Source organism: Aptenodytes patagonicus, chromosome 1 (assembly GCF_965638725.1).
Source record: "Aptenodytes patagonicus chromosome 1, bAptPat1.pri.cur, whole genome shotgun sequence".
NCBI classification, from domain to species: domain Eukaryota; kingdom Metazoa; phylum Chordata; class Aves; order Sphenisciformes; family Spheniscidae; genus Aptenodytes; species Aptenodytes patagonicus.
The window spans coordinates 22,136,226-22,150,347 of NC_134949.1; the positions used below are offsets into that span (position 1 = coordinate 22,136,226).

General features: G+C 37.8%; 1 protein-coding gene across 1 annotated transcript in view; it reads right to left on the minus strand.

Moving 5' to 3' along the window:
* Nucleotides 1-813: 813 nt before the first annotated feature.
* IL17REL (interleukin 17 receptor E like) overlaps nucleotides 814-14,122 on the minus strand; it is a 48,410-nt gene continuing 35,101 nt past the window's right edge. Inside the window, exons 10-17 of the mRNA XM_076328627.1 lie at nucleotides 12,655-12,818; nucleotides 10,247-10,294; nucleotides 9,530-9,587; nucleotides 9,046-9,191; nucleotides 6,409-6,468; nucleotides 5,301-5,358; nucleotides 2,779-2,833; nucleotides 814-1,786 (exon numbers count right to left, since the gene is read on the minus strand). Coding sequence (XP_076184742.1) covers nucleotides 1,759-1,786; nucleotides 2,779-2,833; nucleotides 5,301-5,358; nucleotides 6,409-6,468; nucleotides 9,046-9,191; nucleotides 9,530-9,587; nucleotides 10,247-10,294; nucleotides 12,655-12,818 — 617 coding nt within the window. The 3' untranslated portion in view covers nucleotides 814-1,758. The remainder of the gene's footprint in view (nucleotides 1,787-2,778; nucleotides 2,834-5,300; nucleotides 5,359-6,408; nucleotides 6,469-9,045; nucleotides 9,192-9,529; nucleotides 9,588-10,246; nucleotides 10,295-12,654; nucleotides 12,819-14,122) is intronic.

Below are 14,122 nucleotides of genomic sequence, written 5' to 3' on the forward strand. Positions count from 1 at the left end.
AGCCCCAAAGTGATCAGGACCATGGCTGGTCACATTCTCTTTGGATTTCCATCGCTGCAGCCAACAGGAGAAGATATACTGCAAGAGATTTAGTGTCTGTGCAGCCAAAACAGGATCTTATCATTGAAAGCATCCAGCTTCAGTACAGCTATTGTTGCTTCAGGACCTCATATGAACTTGTCATTGGAGGTGGTGTCTTAGCTACACTTAGGTTTTCAGATCCTGCCACACCTGTATAATTTTAATTCATTTTCAGTCTGAGGACGTATTCAAAAAGCTGATCTTAAGACTTTGCTGCAATAAAAAGCACACTGTACAAATCAACCTTTCCTACAGAAAAGACTTTTCCATTGGAGGAAAGTGAAGAGAGTAATGTTATGAAGCGCTCTCAGTTGAATGTCCAAATGTCTTGTTTCTGGCTGCAGTCTGAAGGGTATTAAAGGAAAAGCAGATGTCTGAATAGATCAGTGCTTCTATTTCACAGCCAAAGCAAGTAACTAAATGCTTTAGGAAAGCTGCCTTGCCGCCTCTGCTTTTGGAGCTGTAGCACTGCTTGGAATAAGATAGTTGGACTCGATGATCTTAGAGGTCTTTTCCAACCTCAATGATTCTATGATTCTATGATTCTAAGAAAATATCTAATAGATGTGCAGTTTACACAATGAAGCTTTGATATCAAAGGAGCTAAGCAGAATTTGTCCTCTTCAGGGCACCTCAAAAACCTTGTGTTTCAACACAGCAGATGTCTCTTACACCATATTCGTCTCCTGTAAATTGCTCTTTGAAAGTCTTGAAACAAAAAAACCATTCAGATGGAAAATATTTTTTTATTGATCAACTTCTTGTTCAAGACCCTCACTCCCCACCCATATTCCTGATCCCACATGAGCAATTCCACATGGTTTCAGGATTTGCTATTAATCACCTTTTAGTTGACTTTATTTCCTTGTTACACAACAGGAAGTATGGATGTTTGACAGGAGTATTCAGTGAAATAAAGGCCAAATGTTTGATAATCAGTACAGTGTGTAATATTATTTTCAACAATTGAGTATAAATACTGATATAATGGAAAAAAAATACTTCAATTCTTTCCACTAAACTGTTTCCTTCTAGGCTAGATTTCCACATGACAGTTTTAAATAGCTATCAAACCAAAGACATGTACCTCCTCAGACAAATAAGAAAGTTATCTCCAAGTCAAATACAAATGCAAACACAGAAAGCAGTTGTTAGATATATTTAAGGAATATGGTCTGTCATGGTGAGATCATCAGAATGGCATCAGAAAACAAAGGAAATTACAAAGAAAGATAACATAACAAAGCTGAGAAAACTTCCTCCATTCTTCATTTCCCAAAAACTTTTGCTTATGGTTTAAAAACAAAGGTTACAAATAAGAAAATCTGAAATACTTGTTCTATAGGTACACAAGGTACTATGAGAGTACTCATTTATAGCATATTGTATATAAAATATTAATTTAGAAGGAAAATATGAACCTGATCCTCTAACTAAGTGACCTAAGGCATTTTTTGTTTTGAAATACTGAGAAATGAGGAATCATAATCCAGCTTCTTTTGGACATGTTAGAATAGGCTTAACTTGCTAAATTCTTCACTCATGAGAATAATCTCACAGTAATTAGCAGAAACTACTAACATGAGAGATGACCAGTTAGACAAGATTTGCAAGTTACACCAAAATACAACTTGATGTTGAGAAGATACTAAGGACCTTGAAAATGTGTTGTTAAATTCAATGCAAGGAATGCACACTCTTCATTCTAGGGGAAAAACAGAAGAGGAAAGAATATTGGCTTTTTTTCTCTGAAGTGTGAGAGAGTTCATTGCATTAATATATAGTTGGAGTTAAATAAGAAACCTAACCATTTGTCTACAGCTTATGGACTTGACTGTCACAGTCCAAACAGCACTCATATGAACAAATGAACAAAACCAAGATACTTTATTCTGAATGGTATCTTCTGACAAGGGAAAAGCCAAAGACTGCCTCAAAGCAAAGATGGCAGCCCCTTCTCAACCACATGACTTGCATAACTTCTGCAAGGCTGCATATTTTTCTCATCTTTGAACAAGGGCTTTTCAGAGCGTCTCTACTCTCTCTGGAGTTCTAGGTTGCTCCCACTATCCTAGGTTGCCTCTGAAAGCGTATCCTTAAAGGAAGAGCTTTTTAAGAGCTCAGCATCTATCAAATCATACATTCACGGGCTGCATTAATTACTGATTTGTTTACAACCTAGGAATAGGTGTTTTGCAAAGGGCTGTGGGAATGAAAAGAAGCACTGGAACAGCTGAGCAGACACATCTGGTGACTGAGAGCACAGAGGGGACTGATCTGCCTGCCAATGTCAGGGAGAAAGCAGGGGGCAGGTGCTAATAATGTGAATGTCACGCTCAGCAAATCTGAGATTGTTCCAGAGCTCTTGAAGGCTGTCTTGTTACTTTACAAACTTCTCACTTCCAGTGGTTATTTGTCTCCCTTCGTCCTCTCTCTTTGGCAGCAAGGCAGCTACCTCTGATGCCAAACTGCACTGTGGTGCAACAGAGAGAGAGCAAGAGGAGAGAGAGCACAGGAGCAAGCGATGTCTTCGGTGGGGACAAGGAAAGGGGAGAGAGGAACCTGATATTCCTGCTGGCTAGTACAGAATTCACTCAGACATTGCTTCTGTTCTTTAGAGAGGCCAAAGATATGTTTTCAGGATTAACAACTCTATCAACTCTCAAAGATGTTTTAAACTATACATTGGATGGATACCTGTGTGTCATGGCCTTTGCTGGGTTTCCATCACCGTATGTCTGACCACGAAAATCTGAAGAAACAAATTCAAATGTAGGTTGCCATTTTGTTTTCATTATGGTTCACGTATTTATTCTCAAATTAACTGATTTGGGTTATTGTTTCATTCAGAATAGATAAGTTTCTTTTTTAATAGGTGAAATAATGTCTCAAAATGTTTGGCTTCATTAAATGGAATCCAGAAAAGCGGCCAAAGAAAAAAATAAAATTTAAAAAGAACACAAAGTTTTGTCTCTAAGTCAATGCTATTAAATGCAAAAAAAAAAAAAAAGGATTTTCCCATTTCCATCCTCTGTAGAGCAAATAAGGCTAAGCCATTCTAATTCCAAAGCATAGCTACTGATAGAAAAATGCAATGCAATGCATTCCACATGCCAGAAAACTCTTCTTGCAGCTGGAAAAAGAGTAGCCTTCATGATGGTTAGCTACATTGATTTTTTTATAGTAGATACTGTCACCACTGGAATCTTGGTTTTGAGTAACAAAATGCATGTTAATAACATCATGGCTCTTTTGGACACACTGACGCTGCTTGGTACCTTTAACAGTGATAGTTAACAATGTAAATTTCTATTTTACAAAGATGTATGCAGTCAATATTTTCACTACTTTCACTATGCCATTGTAAGATTATTTCTCATTTAGTTTGACATTCTGTATAATCCATATTGTCACAAATTATGGACAAATCTGAGGTTTAATATTCCTTTCACCTTTATGTGGATTGTTTTTCTTAACATCTTAGGTTCGATCACAATAGCATCCCAGTGTAAGAATTATCACCCTCGGTGACATTGTCTTTAAGAAACTTTCATCATCTCCTGATTTTGAAAAGCTAGTGCTTGAGAAAATATCTTTCTTCTAGAAAATAAGCATTTAAGAATATGAAAGTCCTTAGTAGCAATCCTATTATTGTTACATTAAAAATCTTACACTTGACAAGCAGTTAATGGCTCCTGATGAGTCATTAAGAACACAGGAATTACAGCAATGAGTTGAACCCACCTAGTTCAGTGTCCCATCTCTGACACTGACCTGTACCATCTGTCTCAGAGGGAGGTTTTGGGAACCCCCTCCTGGTCAGTTGGCAGAGATGGACTTACGCATCCGCTAAAGTGGACCACATTATCCCAAAAATATAAAGTATGGCAGAATCCATGAAGCATGAGGTTAATATCCTCTATACAACAAACATAGTGATCACGTATTACAGTTCTGATATTCTTGATATGCGCACGGTTTCTCAGATTTTTTTCTGAATCTCCACAAATTCTTGATCAGAAGAAAAACTTGTGACAAGAAGTTCCACATTTAAATCAGATACTGTGCCCAAAATGTTGTTTACTCAGTTTTCGGTGTTCCACCACTTTCATTTAATACACAGACCCATTCTCTCCTACCATAAGGCAGAGGGAAATTCCCAGACTGCCATCTCTGGAGCCTTTCATTATTTTACATGCTTTCATCATAACTTTCACATTTGTTAGAAGGAAAATATGAATAAGGAAAATGCATCCAGACTACGTGAATCGCAACAGTCGATTTAATTGATTCACCTTGAGTGGGCTTGTTATGAGTTTTTAAGTGGAGAAGAAACCTGAACTAGCATTTATGCAAGTGCTTGCACAGAGAACTACATTTTGACTACAAATTCAAGCCCCCTCCTTTTTAGTATCAGGCTTCCAAATCTGAAGCTATAGTTAACTGACAGGTATTTTTAGACAACAGAGAAAATCGGTCATAGGAATCACTATGTTTACAATGAACTGGGAGGGGAGGTTGTTTGTTTGGGTGGGTTTAGGGAGGTGTTTTTGGCAATGCTCAGATTGAGCCTTCTCTCAGCTTGACTCTTTTTAGACTTTTTAGTTCTAAACTAGTCAATCCACTCCTGTGCTCTTCACCGTAAACCCCACAGCCTTAGTTCACTCTGAACTCACTAACTTCTACAAGACCTTACTTTCAGGGCTTGGAGATTTCGGAATATTCTGACTGCATGAGCGTATCTGAGTACACCTCAAACCATAATAATATCCTCGCCGTACTTCCGCAGTGGAGGGAAGTACTACTGTCCCATTTGCAGAGGGGCGGAATTAACAGTAGGGCTATGCTGCAGTCACTACAATGACAGCACTGTGTGCCTACTTGCCAAGGATTGTTTTTAACTAGTTACCTCATGTACTGACAGCAAGGTAAATATAGGTGTGGCATGCAGAACTTGGCACAGGATGGAAAATTCACCCAGGAAGCAGAGAAAACAGAGAGCCACACAAGTTGCCCTTGCAGTAGCTAATTAAAAGCTAGTTGAGGTATATGAGTCCATTGTCTATAAAGGAAGCTGAGCATATCTATCTCACATGCAGACATCTACATTCAGTCAGGTGAATCCCACCTCAGTTTCCCAATGAAAACACACTTCACCTGAGATGCTGTGTTCTATACAGTCAAGACCTAATTCTTCTTTTGTTATCATTCATACTTACCACAGTGGATATCACAGATCTGCAGTGGAACTGAATAATCTACATCTGTCCTCCAGCCCTTTTAAAAGAAAGAATTGAGGCTTATTCCCCTTTCAGCAGAACTGTTACTAAACACTTGTGTTGACAAAATGAGATTGCTTTATTAGTTTACTCAAGTGACTGCATTTTTTAATCTGTTTTTAAATAAATGCATATGGAGACTGCTGATCTAGTGTATATTTAGTGAGTTGCAATCATTTTTAGGTTTCTAAATGATAAAGCTAATCAGATTTTTTTGGGGGGAGGGGGAGAACTGTATTCTGACAGATAATGTCTTATTTACAAAATAAATGATTTATGCAGGAAAACATCAATTTTACCACCAAATCTGATTTTTCACTAGGGAAGGAAGAACAACTCTCATTACCCAGAAGGCTCTTGCCAATCTCACTTTCATCTTGCCCCTTTCTTCCTAGCAGCAGAAAGTGAAGCTGACAAGGACCTTCCAGGGCACCTGCTGGAACCTCGCGGCTCCAGCTGTCAGTCTCTCTTGTCCCGGTGCCTGCTGAGAACATTAACTCCAGAGAGGAATAAACCTATCAGCTTCATGCTCATTTTCTATTAATGTTGTCTTAATAAAGTTCAGCTACGGAAATAGTGTGCAAAAATGTCAGAAATAATTTGCTCAGATCTGCTTTCAGGAGTGCTAATTCTAGCATACTATGCACTTAACTGTGCTGTTTGCTATATGCCTAACCTTTTCCAGCTAATGTCAATTTTTGAAAAATTCATCTATGATTTACTTGGGTCCTTTGATACCCTGGAACTTTTTATTACAAAGGAACATATAAAGACAGGATTAGCAATTTCCTGATGATATCCCTTTATCTGCCACTGAAAAAGGAGCAAGATCATGGAGAGCAACTTCTCTGTTAATTAATGTCATCTCAACAAGAGGTAGTGGCAGCACATCAAGCTATAAATAATGCTCTTTGCCAACTCCATTCGCATAGTAATCAGATTTGGCTGGGAAGAGAAAGCAGCGGGAGTGCCTGCTGGTTTAGTTTTGGGGGGGGTTTTATGATTTGTTGATTTTGTATATAGTACCTGGCAAAATCAAGACACATACCTGAATGCAAATTGTTGACCCACACATTTCCTGTGACATAGTGATTAATACAGAATCTCCCTAATGAAAAGAAAAAAATTGAAAACTATTATTTTCCATACCCTGGAACAATGAAAATGTATTCTATCTCTCCAGCTCTTGGGTTTGTTTGCCAGTAATGCTACACGTTCTACTGTGTCAGAAAATTAATAAAGTATGTATTCATTATGGAAGGTTATTTATTTTCAGAGATATCCCCGGATCTCAGTGACCATAAGCTGCTGGTGTAGTTTTGCCAAGCACAGTTTGGGCAGCACAGGAAGAGGGCTAACGTTCCTGAATTTTATGAAGCATCATAAGGCAGGACACCCTCCCCACTGTGGCTGCTCACACCATGTTAGCCAATGAGCATCTTCACTTCTTTTCCCTGGTGTACATGAGTTGAAGGAATGACCCTTTCTTCACAGTTCTTCTGGATTTCCCATCACATTGTATGCTAAGAACAAGTTCAGCCTTAGGGTAAAATTGTCCTAAATTACTGTTCCGATGCTTAATGCTTGGTTGTTTATGGTTTGTCCTCAAAATAATTTTAGTTACTCCACTAATAGCTATGAAACCTACACCACTCTCTTTAGTGTGGCAAACTCCTAAAGTAATTTGGGGCAAATTAGGTGAATATGTTCTTTTTCGAGCACAACTGAACAGGGATTACTAGGTAGGGAATGAGCATTGGTTTCTGGGAACACAGAGCAAAGTCATGATGAAAACTTTGTGTATATTGTTCATGGTGTTGAGACAGGAACTGTACGTAATTTATGTGGGCTCCCATTCTGTCACAGTAGCAGAGGACATGACAGCTTTGTACCAGAGGGAAGAAAACAGCATTTTTAAATGCATCAGTGCCCTTCATGAAACACACACTTCAATACCTAGCTGTGATTTATTGGTGCTCCACCATTACCCTTCTCACTTAGCAATTCACACAGGGCACCTTTAAAACCAGAAAGTCTAAACTACACAGATTTCATGTGAAATAAGCTGGTTGAAGGGAAGTGCTACTGTAAGTGTTCACTGAACATCGTGTTTGACAACTCTTCTACTGTACTGATGTCCCTCTCTGCTGGTAATACAGCATTTCCCCAGATACCTTGCCCCATTAGGACAGACCTTTGATAGCACCACCAATGCCCTCTGTGGTCTGTGTTGATTAGGATAGCTGTTTTTTCCCAGGCCTTTCCCCATGATTATTCAGCTCTGGGATCTCCTGCAGGAGCAGTTATCTTGTTCCATTTAAGCATGTCCTCAGCTTGAGCAGCAAAGCTGAGTTGCATTCAGCACCAGAGATGTAATAAAGACCTAAGCTGATTCATTAGAAAGTAAATTCAGCTTTCAGTGTCCACCCCTTTGAGTTTAAGAAGTTCTCATTCATAGCTACCCGCTTGTCAGCTACCCCCTGGTATGTGCACCCTGCACACTGAAAGCATCAGAGGTACTTGAAAAAGTCACAGTTGCAGCATGTACCTGCATACAGTGGCAAAGAAAGAAGTATAGATGAAACATATCCTAAAAAAGAGGACAGGTGTAGGAGCTACAGCATGCTTGTGTCTTCTAAAGCACATCCCCCTACAGTGGAGTGAAGTCAATGGGCACAGTCAGGAATAACAGTAGAAATTACAACATCTGGATTTCTCAGCTTTCTCAAAATCCATCATATGACATCTCATATACCTGGTCAGTAGAGCAGACAGCAGGAGCACACATTTAGGGGTGAACATAAGACTACTGAGGAGCTAGCTGCTGAACCAGCAGAATGCCTTTCAGCATGGTGGTCCTAGTAGCTCCTAGGACCTATCCTGCTAATATTCTCCTATTTGAAAAATAATGCTATGGCCACTCTTCTGCTCTTTGACCCCACTTTCCAGATGTACCTCTCAGTAGATCACAGGTCAGGCCAACAAGGTAACTCTGGTAGGCAGGGTTGAAGGGCAAGGGCAAGCCACAGTGCTGCACTGAAAATGTATGAGATACAGGCTTAATTGCAAGAGAGGAATGAGGCTCCCATTTCATGACTAGCTGCTGCCTGAGACAGAAATCTCACCCTCCCATAATCTTTTCCCTCTCTCCCCCACTTTGCTGGAAGAAGCAGTTGTGTATTCACACAGTCAGCCAGCTCAAAAAGCTAATTTGGCTGAAAACGTACCTTTTTCGTGTGTTGAGTTTGTTTTGGCAGCTGTGAGATTTAGAGTGGCTCAAGATTACCATGGATTTATGCCTCAAGTCTTACATTTCATGATGTGAGATTTGCTAGGCCAGCTGTATCAGTGACCCATATATGAAATACTAACACTAACATTTGCTATATACATAATAGAAATACTACACCACAAAAATGATGTTAAAAGAATATTAAGGTTCCACTCAATAGTCACTTTCTTTGATGTGACTCATTTGACTTCAGGATCCTTATTTATTTCTTGCTTCAGTGTGAGATCAGAATTAGAACTACATGCTTTAAAAATGTTCCAGTAATTGTTCCAATATGTACATGCATAGGTTTATTAATGCTTTCAAGCTGCAGAGCGATAAATGGAATAATAAATGAATGCAGTTAGATATGTTTAAAAGTCTTACAATGTTTAAGAAATAATATATACAAACCACAGAGACTGAATGGTGCATCCCAACAGATTCACATGAGGCCAGCTGCGTCCTGTTACACACAAGCACTGAGAACTGTGCCTTGGTTTGGGATGTGAAGAAAACTTGTATTTGTTCTGCAACTGCAGCAGTTCTCATTTTCCAAGCTGATATTAGAGGAAAAGACTTACTTTTAGATGTGCAAGGACCATATATTATATTCTAAATTGTTATATTTAAAATAAATGTCTTTTTAATTACTTAAGTGCCGTCAAATGATATGCAAGTAATTATTTTGATTCCCACAAGTTACTTTTTATACTGATAAACACTTGATCTATTGGGGATACATAGAAGTAGCAAGCTGACAAATCTCTTTGCCATAATTTACAAGCTACAGTGATGTGAACACATCTCACTTGCTTACTGGAGAAGGCTCATATCTAGTGACTGATTTAAATATTTTTCACAATTTAATATTATGTAATTAAAAAAATATATTTACCTGGAAAGTCTCCACGAGCAAATGGACATTTAACCCAAGAGCCTTGCTTTGTTGTAAACTGAAAGCAGAGAAATCTGTTAGGAAAACTGATTTTTCAATTTCAATCTGTGGCTACAGATTGAACTAGAGATGATCAGTGTATTCCAGAAAGTTGCAGAAGGTGAAATTCACAGCTTTCCTGGTCTATGGTATCTTCCAACCCTTGACTTAAATTAGGTCCCCCAATTCTTCAGATATTTATGCACATGCTTATTTTACAGAAACATGTAGTTCCGCTGACTTAAAAGTAATCTAAAAGAAAACAATAATATGCCTATATTAACCTTATGTGGCATTCTTTTCTCAATTAGAATAAAAAAAAGGTACTCCAGTAAATGTAGGGTATTGATCATTTTTATTACCAAATATTTAATATGGAAAACTTTATACGTTAAGTTTAGTGCATTCTTCAGAGTTTGCATTGACCTAAAACATTTTTTCCCTGCTTTTCTTAAGCAGAGAAAACAGAGGACACAATTTGACCTGTGTCCTATCATTGCTGCTGCACTTCCAAAGAACCTCCTTTTAATCTAACCTCTCAGATTTCTTTCATTCTTACTTCCCATTCATCAGAGCTATGAAACAAAACATTGATCCTAAAGAACATTAGCAACTCATTTTTTTAGAGCTGACAGAAAGAGGGCAGTTAATAGGTGTTTTACAAAGAAATCCCTTTACCTTCATGCAAAGTCTTGGGTGAGTGTCCACACGAGAATATTTAACCTGCTTGAAAAGAGATCACTCAGAATTAGCTAGTTTCATTAACTAATTGCACAAAATCAATTACCCAAAATTTTCATAGTTTGATTACTGAGAAAGGAACTGGTTTGTTTACTTTATATGCATTCTAGGAAGTTAATCACATAAAATATTAAGAATAGAAACAACCACTACTTTGGATTACTGAATAATTTGCTTCTTTTTATCTGTAACATGTAGCATTTTTTACAGTCAGTCTGACCCATTAGAGCTAAATTAATTGATTCTATGGTGGCTCGTGTGCAAAATTCTGATTACACAGTCTTCTGGTTTCAGACCGTTATTTACCACTCATCAACAACTCAGCAGAACATTTAAACATATACCCAAAAGTGTTATTCCACCTTCAGTTCAGAATTTTTTCAATTTTCCATATCCCTATTCCAGAAAAGACTTAAAGGTAGACTGAATTTTAGACATCCACTTAAGTGACCTACAAAATGTTGCTTTCTTGATTAACAGCTGTTTACCCAAGGGCTTCAGCATAAAAAGCCTTGTTTCATGTAATCAATTACTACCCATGTAAGTGATCTTACTTAAATAAACACCATTGCTCAAGTGACTGAGCACAATGGATCCTACACACAACACATGGCATCATGACCAAAGTAACACCTCTTTCCTGTAACTTTTTTGAGAAGAACATAATGGATGCGCTCAGGTATGTCTACAATAGGATCACAGAAGATAGTTCTGTAAGAGTCCACTCAGATACAGAGACAGCATTGCCACTGACAGAGAAAGCCCCACCCTAATTAGAGAGAAGAGTTATGTAGCTCTTGGGCCTAAGTCAGTACATGTGCATGGTATTAGAGTGTGCAGCATTGTGAGAATTTACTGGGGGAGTTGGCACTATGCGAGGAATCTCTGCAGCAGTCTCCAGCACACTATAGAGATGTTCTTCAGGTTTACAGTACAAGAAATGAACCAAATTCAATATCAAACCTTTTAGGATGAATTAGAAAAAAAGGGAAAATTCATCCTGTCCATGAATATTAATAAATACAGAAAAACATTCATCATCTGTAATAAACGAATCTTGGATTGTGTTCTGGGTAATAGATATGACCATTAACAGCCAAACCTCATTTTAGGCTTCTTTCTTTTTTTTTCTTTCCTATTTTTTTTTCTTTTCTTTTTCTTTCCTGCAAGCAATGAGTTGTGCTTGTTGTCAGCAGATGATGAATCCTGCAGGGACCACTCAGATATATAAAATTAAATATATTTGTTTTTGCAAGATCAAGGCTTTGTTGAAACCCATGAAATGGTGAATCTGAACAATCACTAAACACTTGGCCAGGAGTTCCTAATCAAAAGAGCATTCAACAGTCTTGAGTCAGTCCCCCCCAGTCATGTCATCAGAATAATACTCATAAAGTTTCAAAAATTAAGAATTTGTTTTTGATTTTATTTGCCTTTTCAGTTGTTACCTCAAGTTTACTGGCTTCTCTCCACAATCAGGAAAGCCTGAAACCTACTTTTCAAGATGAAAGCCAGAATTCTAACCAACCTCATAAATCCAGTGCATTCAGCACCATAAGACTTCAGATTGAAGCATTAAGCAGTTCAAGATACATGCAATGAAAACTCTTTTCAACTTTAGAACATAAGGGCTAGAAGAACTGAGGAACCCAATATTTCAACACCCACAATTTCAAGACATTGGACCAGTTTGAGGAAGGCACTTCAAAGAGATCTGAATAGAGTACAAAACAATCATACCCTACCAAGGTACCGTTATGTCTCCAGTAAGATTGAAAGAGATTTACCTTCACCTCACTTACATTTTAGGTGTTTAAATGTTAAATATCCAAATGTGATCTAATCACAATAGACTCTTGTCATAGTCAGTGAAGAGAAAGAGGTACCTTCAGGAGAAATCCTTCCGACCTTTCTTACATGCCTACCTTCAGATGAGAAAAGTTGTCCTCTCAATATCTCTGTTTCATTTACTTACTTTAAAGGCCATCTGAGATTAATAGCGTAGGCTTAAACACCTATCTTTTAGACAGCAAAGTCAGGGCAGATGAATCATGCCTTTACTATAAATGAAAAGCAGACCCTATTTACACCAAATAATTTAGCAAACATTACTAGCTTCACAGTCATCTCCACTTTTTATTTCTTAATAGTGAGTCAGTCAACATGAGCTCTTTGAATAAGTCATGCGGTTAGTGTACAAGAACAGACTGTGATTATGAATAGTTTTAAGTATCAGAGAAGAGAGGAATTTGCAAGTGCTCTTATTCCCAAACCTAGCTTTTCACATTATGCCTTTGGTCATGGCCTTCAATCTCACAGTTTGAATAAATCTGCATAGCTCTTACTTTCTCAGGAGAATTTTTGGAAGAGTTTTGTATATCTTCACAGTGGTCGTTAGACTTCATTAACCTGCACAGGTTAACCATGACAAGCACAGGACAGGCTGGTTCCCAAGCTAGGGTTTGTGTCACTGGGTTGTAAACAATATTATCCCATAGCACCTTCGTATCTGTGCACAAAGAGTGGAAACATTATTCAAGATGTCTAAAAATGAATCAAAATTGTTCATAAATCTGTGCTTAAAACCAAAAGCATTGCTTTTCCATTTCCTTGTCATTTTCACCAATCAGAACTGCAGTGTTTCACATTGTAACAGTGTAAAACTTGAATTCATCCCACCAAAGTGTTGGCGTTTACCAGAGGTACCTAACCTGAGAGCTTAGTCTTACCAGTCTCCCACTTAGGGTGATAGATAGGCATCACCAGGGAATGACGCCTCGGTTCTTAAGTAGGCTGCACTGGAAGAGCATTCTCTGCCCATCAATCACAAGGGGAGTGTAACACAAGTAAATTGCTAACCAAGGACCTTCAGTTAACTGTGTATGATAAATTGGAATGAATCCATACATTAGTGACTAGAGGTCGTGGTATTGGAGACTCAGACTGTGTGTGTCTTGTGTAGGACTTACATGCACACAATGTATATGTAAGAAGATAAATTCAAGCCTTTAGCCGAGTATCAAGAACTCCAATCCCAAACAAAGCTGTGCAAGTAATTCACAATAAATAATTTTTCTACAGCATTTATATAAATCTTCTTTCTATGTATACTGGGCACACCATAATTTCAGAGCTAGTCAACATATATTTGGGGATATCTTAAATAGGCACTATTATAAAATAAAAGCTCTCTTATTTATTTGATTGGTCAAATTAGTGACTTCGTACTGACTTTCTTTTCCATTTAGCTGCATGTGGATGAAAGAATTTCCAGCAAGAAATTCAAACTGATATTTCAGTTCATACTTCAAGAAGTAATTTGAAAAGTTTTACATTTGCCTAATAGTCAGAAGTAGGAAAAAATTACATTTCTGCAACTATTTGTGAAGCAAAAACTTGAAAACGTGGCCAGATGGATGTTGAAGAGGAGTGAACAAACAATACCCATCACTAGAAAATGTAGCAAAGTGAAGAAGCACAGTCTACATAAAACAGTGGAAACAGCAGGTGTCCAAATTCAACTCCCATCAAGCATAACAACAATTCCTATTGGCATTGCTTCTCTCAGAAATGTCCTGAAATCAAACCTTTTGATATTTTCTAATAGAAACCTTCCAGATCCTTTAATTCTGCCAAGCCTCTTCCTGTCTTAACTTTGTGTCCCAATGTGCGTACATCAAAAAACTGAAACTTTCTATGAAGTGGAAATTTTTATTCTGTTTTAAAAAAATGCTGGACATCTTTATTCTTTTTAAAAAGTGCTGGTTTTAATAAATGGACATGGACTATAAAGCTAATGTTTAGAGAATATTT